General features: G+C 33.9%; 1 protein-coding gene across 9 annotated transcripts in view; it reads right to left on the minus strand.

The window, feature by feature from the left end:
* The window catches only part of LOC107443665 (ectonucleoside triphosphate diphosphohydrolase 3), a 109,102-nt gene that overhangs the window by 55,765 nt on the left and 40,627 nt on the right, over window positions 1-12,710 (minus strand). For 7 of the 9 annotated variants that reach the window (XM_016057620.4, XM_087156197.1, XM_071188242.2 and 4 more), the window contains exon 2: window positions 7,885-8,115. In XM_016057620.4, coding sequence (XP_015913106.3) covers window positions 7,885-8,107 — 223 coding nt within the window. In that variant the 5' untranslated portion in view covers window positions 8,108-8,115. Of the gene's footprint in view, window positions 1-1,393; window positions 1,656-7,884; window positions 8,116-12,710 lie in introns of those variants that run through there. The other 2 variants (XM_016057635.4, XM_087156198.1) reach the window with 2 other exon arrangements.

Raw genomic sequence — 12,710 nt, forward strand, 5'->3', positions numbered from 1 at the left:
CATCGACTCTAACATGGTATTATTGTAAAAATTAGACTTCTTGTGTACAGCCAAATTAGTACATATATGGTAAAAACAAATGAAATAATTAAATAAGTCAGCCTATAAGCAAACTACTTCGGAAATTTTTCCTGCCTTCTTTATTTTTCAAAATACCAGTTAAAAGAACTTTATTTGGAATTTTCGATAATCATCACTTTTTCTAATATATATGCAGATTAGCAAATAAATTTTGTTGAGGATTTGAAACAAATATTAAGTTCTCTTTTTATTTCAGATTTGTTTTTTGAGATGTATCTTCAGATACTATGATAATTTATTTCAAAATCTGAGAAGAAAATATTCTGCAGTTTGCGATGTCATGAGAGATTCCTTAAGTACAGTACAGCAAAAACGATTCATTAAAACAAAATTTCTTTTCTAGAACAAAAATGTATGTTATTTCCATAACAATACAGAATGAATTTTTCTTCTTGAAGAGGTTAAAATTACTATAAACAATACTTTCTTTGAGAAATATTTATTTTTTGAACTTGCTTAAGACTTATTAACACAGTAAAGTTTAACGAAACCTTTCAACAGCGTATTTCACCAGATAACAAAATTTGATTTGAAATGTTAAATAGCATTTTTTATTATTTTATGAACGGTGTTGTGCAACCGACCCAATTCTCAGTTTACGACTATCAATGTTCAACTCCTTGTAATTTTGAACCCTGAGGACAAGGGAACTCCTGGAACAAGTATTAAGACGAACTAGTCTTCGTGGAGAATTTTTTAATGGAACTGATCTACTTTTGCGTTACATGGAAAGGAAAACCACAGAAACGTCTCATGGTAAATCCGACGGCAAGTGGATTCTAACTCATGATCCTTCTGGAACTAAGGATATTTTACGTTAATACTGTGGTTGAAGCGAGCCGGGAGCAGAAGTCGTATCAACCAGCCACCGTTGGGACTCAAACCTGGGTCACCTCATTGGAGGGAAAATGATTCTTTCGCTGAGCTAACGTGTCTCGTTAAATAACATTCACACTATATTCACCCGATAACGAAGTGGTTGTCACTGTTTTTCAGAGATGTTTTTTATTGCCTTTATTTTTGAGGAAAGTTACAACTAGAAGTTTCTGATGTCATATAACTATAAATGATAAAAAATGACTAACTATTCCTTTATAATTTAATTCATAGAGTATATATTATCTATCTTTTTTATCAAAAGTTATAATTATATAGGTTATCACATCGACTGAAGATTTTGACACATTTAATAAACTGAATTCCACTTCTTAGCTGCATACTATTAAGTAACATTAGTTAAGTAGCACTAAAAAAGTTCACCACAATCGAGTGTTATTGTATAATAAATAAAAAGCAAGCAAAACATTTTTACCTTCTCTTCTTGAATTCATTTTAGTTTACCAATCAATTAGCACTTCAATCACTAAAGGGAGTATCTGCTATTTGATACAATTGACTACTGTTTTGTTATCTTTTTTTTTTATCTCACTATAACACCCTTCCACTACCCACGATAGGGATTTTTATTGTCGGTTATTTAATCTAGCATAAATAAAAAAAAAACGTATTTAGAATATTATCCCCTCACCTGTTTTAATGCTACCTCTCGCAGGCAAAGCGTAGAGAAGAAATGCAATTGGAACGTAATATTAGTCCAAAAAACACGGTGCATAAAATAACGCGTAATATTACGTCAAAAGCACATTAAAGCCATTTAGTAAGCAAACTTTATTTTTCACTAATAAAACAATTATTTCATTCTTAATTCTTATTTTGGTAAAACATCGCACTGTCTAGTGTAACAAAGCTTGCTTCTAATTTTTGACTAAAATAAGAGTTTTCTTTTAATTTAAGTGGCGAAATAGCCATTTATTTGAAACATTAACAAACATCGCTAGAAATTGCACGCATCATTGTAATATAAAAAAAATTGGGCATTCATGTAATTTATATTTTTTGGAGATCTGTAAAGTTAGTGAATAATTAATGTACATTTAAACTATATTTAAGCAAATTCTTGTGTGAAAGGGCACGTTTCAAACAACTGCTTTTAAACCATTATTAGAAAGGCGAATGATTGTGCGATTTTAGGAAATTGACACTATTGTAGTTTGTTTATATAAAGTGTACTTCTTATCGGATTTAATTGACAAATTGATTAGAGCACATATAATACCAAGTAAGTTTCAATACTTTTTCCTGAATGATAAAAAATATTGATTGGGATCGATTACTTTTCATCCTCACCCAATAGGACTCGTATTTTATTTTTCATTCTTTTAGATCATAGGTTCTCAACCTTTTTACCGTTGCCGCCCCCTTAAGGAGCAAAAAATATTTCAACGCCCCCCTTTATAAAAATCCTGTTATTTTGAGCATTGGGACGGAGGGATGTGTGCTGAATTATAAGAGGCAAATTTTTTAAGCAATTTTTTTACGCTTTGAATTTGTTTGGTTTTTTAAAAAAGAATAAATTAACTCGATAATTTTCTCACGGCGGGTAATCACCGTCTATTTCTTATGATCAAAATAAATACGTTTAATGAAAAAAAATACAACTAAGAAACCTATGCTTAAAAAGAATAATTTATTCTAAATTAGATAATTAAAATAACACCCAAAATAATTTTGTTACTCTAAAATGTAGTATCAACGAAACATTCAAGTAACTATGTTAGTGAGATGATTGTACTTAATGGTTCAGAACCAATTCCTTAACGCTCGGTTCAATACTTTTAGTGAGATGAAGATGCAAATACCCACGTTTGCACAATTTCGAGTCGATTTCTTCTTTTTGCGACAAGATCCGTAGCAGCACTGAATCCACATTCGACAAGTTAGGAGGCAGGGAAGGCAATTAAAATTTTTTTAACGATATTCTACAGTCCAAGATAGAGACGACTGTTACCTTTAACACTAGATTGCCCATGGAAGTCATTTTGACTGCTTTTTAATTTCAATTAAAAAAACAATGATAACAAAATTTCTTAGAATTTTGTAACTTTTTGTACAGCATATAATTTTTTTATTGTTAATATTTACAAATAACTTGTTATATAACTGAAAATAATAACAAAATTTTTTAATTTTACTTTAAACAAATTTCTTTATAAATTAGTTATGCTTTCTTTATTCATTAGTTATTCTATGCAGTCATTTTGACTGCTTTTGAGCAATATAGGTATTTCAGTCTTTTTAGTGCTAAGTAAAAATTCTGTGAGACGATCTCCATTTCAAAGTTTCATTAGTTAAAAGTTCGACCAATTCCTCGTAAATCTGAACCTCTGCTGTTTTAATATTTACAAAAGGGTTCATATACCCATTGAGGGACTTCGAGGGAACAAAATATCTTTAAAATGGTCAGAAAAGTCCATGTGCAAAGAGTCAAGGTGTTGACAATATTCTTGTGCATGTGCATCATCAGAGAGAATTTTGCCTGCATGGCTGAACTCATTCAAACCAAAATTCTGCAAAAACAAAATCAGTTTTTTTAGAAAGGCGAAAATAACTTATTTTGTAGGAATCGAATTGAGCTCGTCGCCTTGAAATTGTAAATTAATGCCATTAAATTTTACAGATAAATCAGCCAAAGTCTTCCTTAAATTCTAGCAATCTGTCTCTTAGAGCTACATTTCTGTTTTCGAGGAACTCAAGCACAGAGTCGAAAAGATTCCAATACCTATTGAGACAGAAGCTCTTGGAAAGTCAGTGAATATCGGTGTATCTTGCAAGCGATTGAATTCTTCATCGTTTTTCTTACACAGTTGTCTAAATAATCGATCTTAGAGAGCATTACTGTGAATTTTGTTCACAGCAGATACGGCATATTGCAATGATTGATGCAAACGGTCACTGAGATCTTTTCTTACTAAATACGGTCTGTGAATCACGCAGTGAACAGCTAAAATATCTGGTTCCTCCCTTTCCAATATGGCGATAAAAGGGCCCATCATTGCAGGAGCCTATCAGTGGCAATGGACATAATATTCACAAGAGGAATGTTTTTCTCTTTAAAATAATCTTTGACAGAACTAAAAATAGATTTACTTTTGATATTCACAATCAAGCTTCCTGCAAAAAGCATATCTTGAATAATTTTCCCTTCCTTTACAAATCGAACCTATGCCTACAGTAAAGCCTGCATTACCTGGCAAGGTAGATTCTTCAACTTGAAGGGAAAATTCGTTGGACATCAAAAGTTTGCATAAAGAAATTTCAACGTCTTCACCCATCTCATCATTTCGTCGCCACACTGAATCGTTGCTTATGGGATAGATTTTTTTTACATTGGATGATGTAAAACTGTTTCTAAAACTTCCTTGACAACCGGCAGTATCAACTCTACTCCGATGGCTTAGAGCTTTCCCAGATTTAGCAATAAATTTTGATATATTATAAGAAGCGATCAAACCATCGTCGCATTTTTGTGATGACGTTACTAGTAACCCTGAGACCGAAGGTGCCTTCAGAAACGTGAAAAAAGACGTTCGTCAAAAATGACAAATTTATATCTAGTTGTTTGAAAATGCTCTTGCAAACGGTAAGATTTCCTTACCTCATTAGATAAAACTTTATTACAAAGTAAACACATAGGTAATTGAGAGTTCAACAGTAATTGAACAAATCCCAACTTCAAGTACGTGACACTGTGTATTGATGACACTTCTTTTTGTCAACCGACATTGTTGGTGTCAGCAAAATACAAACGATGAAAGAAAATCAACTATTTCTTAAAATTAATAAATAATTTATGATACTATAAAGAGCTAATTCGCGTACGTACCTGGCCAAATAAACTATGAGATCTAATCGAATTTGGGGAAAAAAACCGCAAGAAAGCTAACGAAAACCATTATAAGAAACACGGGTCCAATTAAACATTCATGCTGAAAGCAAAGAATTTGCTGAAGTATTTGCAAAGAATTGAAGAAATTTGCTGAAAGCGCATGTACTGCAATTTCCACCAAATGGCTTGAATGAGTCAGAGGCAAAAACTACTGGCTCATGCGCTGAGCTGTGTTGGTTTGGATCGAAGAATAGGTGTCGTATAAGTTCGTTTCATTGCTGTTTCAAATAGTGTATAGGATAGTTTTTATTTATTACATTAATTTAATCTTTTTTTCTTTATTATAAATTTTTTTATTAAATTAATCTTAATTTAATAATTTTATTTGTAAGTTTTAAAATTAAATTTGAATGACAAAACATGCTCAACGCCCCCCTACTGCCCAAAACAAGTTCACCGCCCCTCAGCATAGTCCCAGCGCCCCCAGGGGGGCGGTATCGCCCCCGTTGAGAACCAATGTTTTAGATGATTCTTATGAAGCTGTTTCTTCTGAGGAACGATCTAAAAGAATGTGAAATAAAATAAGACCTGAGTCCTATTGGGTGAGGATGAAACTAGATGTTCGTTGATGGAATAGAGTCCAGAAAATGATCATAACAAAAAAGTCCAGTTCATATGCTTGTTTTGATTGCGTTTACTTATCATCTTTGAGGTGGAGTAGATCTGAAAATGGCGGGTAGTCCGCAGTATATATACACTGGTTATCATAAATTAAGGAAAAATCACAAAAATAGCGATAACTCTTTCAAAAGTAAGCCAAACCGTGCAAAATTTACATATGTTGTCCACTAAGAGTAGCTGAGTAAAATTGCAATATGCAAATTAGTGGCGCTGCACTCGGCTTACGTCATCTGCCTGGAGCATAAAAGTCCAAGTTTGAGAGAAAGCACACAAATTTTACTGTGATTGCGACATTGAAAATCTGAGATAGCCAATTCGTAATAATGACCTCTAGGCATCATTTGCCTGAAGAACTACGATGGAGAGCCATCGGGAGACTAGAGGCAGGGCAGAATCAATCAGAAGTGGCCAGATGGCTAAATGTGAGTCCATCTGTGGTTCATAGACTTTGGAGGCAATTTCAAACCACAGATTCGGCATCTAGGAGGTTCAGTCAGGGACGGCCAACTGTTACGACCAGTGCCGATGACCGATATTTGACATTAAGTGCACGCAGGAATAGAACCGCTACTCCGACACATCTTAGATCCTCTCTTGCTGCAGCCACCGGAAGGTTGGTGTCAACGTCAACTGTGCGCAGAAGGCTCCACGAAGGTGGTCTGTATGCGAGACGACCAGCCATTTGCGTGCCGCTCACATCACGCCATAGGAGAGACCGTTTGCAGTGGGCCCGACAACATGTCCACTGGACGTCAGATCAATGGAGGCCTGTTCTCTTTACGGATGAGTCCAGGTTTAGTCTAGAAAGTGACAGTAGACGTTATTTGATATGGAGAGAACCTGGGACCCGTTATCATCCATCAAACATCCGTGAAAGAGATGCATACGGAAGAGGCAGTGTCTGTGTTTGGGGAGGCATATCCTTAGGAGGGCGCACATACCTCCATGTCTTTCCAAGGGGAACCGTGAATGCTCAGGTTTATCGAGACAACATCCTTGATGCTTATGTGCGCCCATATGCCGGGGCAATTGGTGATTGCTTCCTGTTACAGGACGATAATGCAAGACCACACAGAGCTCGCATTGTTGATGATTATCTTCAACAGGAAACAATTACTCGCATGGAGTGGCCAGCTCGATCCCCGGACTTGAATCCTATCGAGCACGTTTGGGATGCTCTAGGGAGGCGTGTATCTGCCATCAATCCGCCCCCTCAGACCCTTGCCACGCTTGCAACTGCTTTACAAGAGCAATGGCTCTCACTTCCTATTGAACTGATAGACCGCATAATTGAAAGCATCACACATCGCTGTTTGTGCTGTATTGCTTCTAGAGGCAATCATATTCCATATTAAAGGTACTTTTTCTATTGCAAACCGATACTTCCAATTTGTTTATTTTATACATGTGCTAATTTCTATACTACTATTAATGTCTGATAATTTCTTTTTATGTTGTTTAATACCTTACTATGTGTTGTATATTGTGGGTAAGTTTCATAAAATTCCATGTGTAATTTCTTGAGTTATCGCGATTTTTGTGAATTTTCCTTAATTTATGATAACCAGTGTATTATCGGGAAAACAGACTGCTGCAGAACAAAACATGAAGAATACGGGAAAGCTTATAACCCTTTTAATTTGATGGGCAATAACTAATTATACTGCTGAGTGCCGCGGGTTCAGGTTGAAGAAAATAATGATGAGGGAATTGGCGAGCACAGGCATTGTAGGGGGATGGATTATAAACTCCAAGATAGCGAGGAGCTGCTTCACCTCAAGAACGCTATTCAGTTTAAAAAAAAAAAAAAAAAAGAAGGAAAAAAAAAGACTGCAGGCAGTGCACTTCATTCAGTCAATTGCAATCTAGATGACATGACTGGTCAGGGAAAGACGCTTCTTCTCTGTCAACTATGTATCATGATTCAGCTCTATCCGGAGCATACATCTACTTATGTAGTAGGTCATAGTGTGAATGCCTTCATGCGTTCATGTCTCCGTATTTATACAGGAGCATGTTTCTTCCTCAATATGAACGTTCTAAGTGAGCTTGTTTCTTCCCCACTAGTATTTACCAGCAGATTTTTATGTTTGGAAGGGGCAAAGAACCTTAACCAAAGCAATGGCAGCATCACGAGTGTCAATCAAAGGAGCCGACAAGCAGGTGTAACTGGTACCTGGCAGGCTAAAAATTTCCAAACATTGATGGTCGTTAACTCAAAAATTGAATTGGCTGTTCAAATAAAAGGGTCTCATTGAATGGTTGTCTTAAAAACACTTGTGTTTTTAGATTTCTGATCCTCATTTCTCAAGATTCTATTTAATCATTTCCAATACTTTTTTTATTAAAATGAATAAAATCATTTTTTAATAAACTGAGTAAAATAAGAAACTTACCTTTATAAGAAATTTTCAGAATTTGCCCATCTACTATTCCTAAGGATGCTAAAGTACTGAATTGTGGCAAAGCCCTTTCCTTATCATCAATAATCATCCATCCAGAATTATAGGCCACATCTTTTATTGTGCAGTAACTGGAAATAAGTGTAGCAATAGTAGCTTTTGGTGAAGTTTCAATGACTATAGGAGAGTCTGATGATGCCTCTAGAATTACCTGCATTGAAGAGGCTATAATAAAAAATGTCATTTTAATTGAATCCAATTTTCGAAGTCGAGAATATCATAGGTAATCATCAGAGTCTCACTAATTTTAATTGAATGCTACCAGAATAAGCCTCAAGTTTCGAAAATGAACATTCGAGTAACTATAGAACAAATTTTACTATAGGAGTATATTTTAGTATATATATATACACTATCTGGCCATTAATGACCGGACACCCCTCATTTCGGATACATGAGTTGCTAGTATCAAGTCAGTAGGGCGTAGGGCCACCACGCGCCCGAATCACAGCTTCTAACCCATCTAGGAAGGCTATCTACTAGGTGTTGGTACACGGCGGCAGGTATTGCCCGCCAATTCTCCTGTAACATGGCGAAGAGTTGAGTGGTGATTTTGTGTCGCTGTGATCTGGCCCTCAACCGGCGCTCCAACTCATCCCAGAGATGCTCAATTGGATTGACGTCGGGACTTTGGGATGGCCAGTCAAGCTCTTGCACCCCCATTTCATCATACCAGTCCGTGATGGCATGTTCTTTATGAATGGCAGCGTTATCGTGTTGAAACACAAACGGGCCATTACCGAACTGTTGCCACAAGGTGGGAAGCGCGGAATTGTTCAGGATGTCTCTATACCATTCTGCGTTCAGGGTTCCACGCACTAACACCAAGGGTCCAAGGCCAAACCATGAGAAACAGGAACACACCATAATTCCTCCACCGCCTAACTTCACAATGGGGACAATGCACTCCGGTAGGTACCGTTCTCCGGGCATTCGCTAGGTCCACACTCGTCCATCAGAGTGCCACAACATGTAGCGTAACTCATCATTCCACATAACGCTTTTCCATTGCTCTACTGTCCACTGGCGACGTGCTCTGCGCCACTGAAATCGGTGGCGGGCGTTTGGTGGAGAGATGTTTGGCTTATGTGCTGCTGCTCGTCCATGGAATCCTTGTGCAATCAGCTCCTGACGAATGGTACGCGTACTGGCAACACTGCCAGATGCAGCCCGGAAGTTGGTAGCGACAGTGTCCAACGACATTTGTCGGTTTGCCTTCACTACACTTCGAAGAGATCGTCGATCCCTGTCGGACATTATTTTGGGCTTGCCGGGTCGGGACTGCTGTTTTATCACTCCCTCTCGTTCCCATTTCAACACGACGTTACCAACTGTTGACCGTGGTATCTGAAACTTGTCGGAGATGGCACGTATGGAATGACCAAATCGGTGGGCGCCTATGATCATGCCCCTTTCCGCCTCATTCACCTCTCGCCGTCCACTCATTTTCACTGTTTACGCTCGTATGGCCGTTGCCTGCCTGCAAATGGTCTTTCCCCCACCACAGGTTCCGTACTTATTCCACCAGGACGAGTCCACCTGCCTTTCAAGGGGTGTCCGGTCATTAATGGCTAGATTGTGTGTGTGTGTATATATATATATATATATATATATATATATATAACATGAAAATGATAAGAAAATGGAAAGAGATTAATAAGAAAAAAAATAAAGAGAATAATAATAAAATTATAATTAATAATAATTATAGAATAATAGAGAATAATAATTAATCTACAAAATCTTCACGTTTATATCAGCGAAATAGTGCTTTTTAACGTTGCATAGTTAAAGCAAAATATATCAATGCAATGGTTTGAAGATCACAAAGAAAAAAAACACATCGGTTCGTAAACAAAGTTTTGTAAAGTAAAAAAAACGCAAAAATGTAAGAAAAATACAAAATAAAACACAAAATTCATGATACACAATAACAATAAAATAGTAAAATAAAATAATCAAATATTTACATAAAAAATTTTCCAGTTTGATAAGGTATAAGCTTCTAAGTTATCTAGATTATTATTTTTGCAATGCGCAAATCCCATTCGAGCAATCTTTGGCTAAAAATATTTAATAACTAACCAACAACCTCCTTTAATATTCAAATAAATATTTAATATTATTCAAATTATAATTTCAATAATTAATCAAATTATAGTGTTAATAATTTCAATATAAATCAAAAAATTAAAATGCTGCTTTTAAAATTCCACTTGCTACTAATTATAAATTTTGAATTATCCAGTATTATATATTATTACCTTGCACAAATTCAGTTTTTGGGCAAATACAAGGAAACAGCCGAAAAAAAAAGCGGTTTCCAGTTTCAGTATGAATGCGCCTTAGAAACATATACCACTACCCACAATTTACCTTCTAATTTCAAATTTTGTAAATTGGTGATTTAGTTACCAATGTAGTATTTTGAAATCATATTTGCATGCACATGACATTTCTAGTTTTCTTTTAAAATTTTTTAAAATTCTTTTCATCATAAAATTTCTGTTTACTCATTATTTTCGTCACATAAATAACCATAAGAGAATCTGGTATAAGAAGTTATATTCCATTTTGATATTAATGATATGCCGAAGAAAATACCATTTTACTTCAACAATGCTCGTTAACAATCTCGCAGAAAAGTGTTATTCGAAAGATATAGAATGATAAAGCAGATATCTTTAAATGTGCTTCTAGTTATGCAAAAATGTTTGTAATTATTGTCCAGATATCTTTAAAACTTTCGGAAAATGGCACGTCACAACTAGAAGTCAAAACCGCCTCTTAAAACTATGTATGATGCCGGTAAAGAAAGTACAATTTTTAATAATTTATTGAGAGACATTATTTATTTGGTAGGATAAAATGCTTGAATTATATCTGTTATACTCTTTACTTTTTAGTCAACAAAAATGGTTTTGAATCATTTCCAATAATTGAATTGGAATCATGTTGTCTCCTTGCATTGTGAAGTTAAGAACTTATCATATTAATTAACTAATATTGATAAGTTAATAATTAGTTATATTAATTAATTTTAATTGATTAGATTAAATCTTGCTTCTTAACATTTTTTCAAAGAAAATTGGATTTAATTCTAGATATCATTTCAAAAGCTTACAATCAGACCCCATTTCTATCGGTGATCAATGAAAAGAGAAGGGAAGTAATTAACAAATTTCTGAAATTTAACTCACTATATCTTTGGTAAAAAGAACAAAGTTCAGAAATAATTATTTAATTCTTTCTATCTTATAGTACTAAAACTAATAAAATTTAAGGATTTTTAATATTTGACGCGATTTCTATAAAAAGAAAGGGACATTTTTAAGAATGCAACAAAATCTCTATACCCAAAATGAAAAAAAATGTCATTTTTAAGACACATTTTCTAAATATGGCAAATACACACAACTTGATATTTTTTCCAGTAATATATGCTAATAACTAATAAGAATGATGAAAAGTATATAATACTGGAAAGTCATAATTTCTAGTAACGTACTTTTTATTCATTTAAAAAGAAAAGGGATTTCAAAAATATTGATTAGAATATATTTAGAAAAATATTTGTTTCGTATGACATAAAAAGATATTTGAAAAGGGATGAAATCTCCTTGTTAAATGAAATGTTGTTTTTAAAAGAGAATATTTCTTTCTTATGACACAAAGATATTGGAACAGAAAAACATCACCATTTTGTTAATGAACGTTTTTCAAATAAATATTTGATTGAAAATTCACCTTCAGTTAACGTAAATAGTGTAAAGATTATCTACACCACAATTCAAGTTCATTGAAGCAACGTTTTAGAGTACCTTTTGTGTTGAAATTGAGAAAAAACATTTAAATAGTAACAATGTTAAAGAGTGTCATTTACAGAGATGCCAACTTGCTCCGGACAGCAAATAAATATTTTAAAGTGGTAGCTTATCAATTGTGATTTTAGGTTTAATAAATTCAATTTAGCAGATTTTTATCCACCACTATTTCTAAATAATTCGTAGGCTTATATAATTCACCACTTTAAAATAGTTAAGTCATGCTATACCTTTTGAAAAGCGAGCAAAAATAGTTAAATATTTACAAAATTTAGTTTGTAGTTTTTTAATTTATTTTTGCGTGTCCGGAGCAGTTGGCATCCTTGCAATCATAGTTTTTGAGAAAGCAGCTTCGAAAATAAAATTGTTTTAGAATCATCAGAATCTGATTTTTATAATGAACTTAAAATTTAAATATGTAATTTTGTTTTAAAAACGTGACTTCCCTTAAGAAGTTCGTTAAGAATATTATGTAAAGCTAAATAAATACAATCAGCATGACTGGAAACTTCAAAATCTTTGCTTACTAAGGTAAAGTATAAGATGATAAAATCAAAATCATAAACTTAGAATAAAAATAGTATAGAATGTGAGTGGGAGTTGCATAGCAAAAAAAAAAAAAAAAAAAAAAAAAAAAAAAAAAAAAAAAAAAGAGTACAATCCAAGTTTTTTTATCTTTTAACTTATCAATTTAGATGGAAATTTATAGTTTTATGTGTAACAAATTCAGCTGTAAAAATTTAGTTAATTTAGTTAATTAGTAATTATTAAATTTAGTTTATATCCATAAATTGGAAATGAAAAAAATGGGGAATTTGCCAGATTTAGAGAAAAAAAATCTTACACAGGGATTGTAATGTAAAACTCAAAAATGGATACTAATGTATGTAATAAACGAATTTATAAAAAAATACTTTCTGAATATTAAAAAAAAGC

The sequence above is a fragment of the Parasteatoda tepidariorum genome, chromosome 12, assembly GCF_982258835.1.
Source record: "Parasteatoda tepidariorum strain Cologne lab strain chromosome 12, Ptep-v5.0, whole genome shotgun sequence".
Taxonomy (NCBI): Eukaryota; Metazoa; Arthropoda; class Arachnida; order Araneae; family Theridiidae; genus Parasteatoda; species Parasteatoda tepidariorum.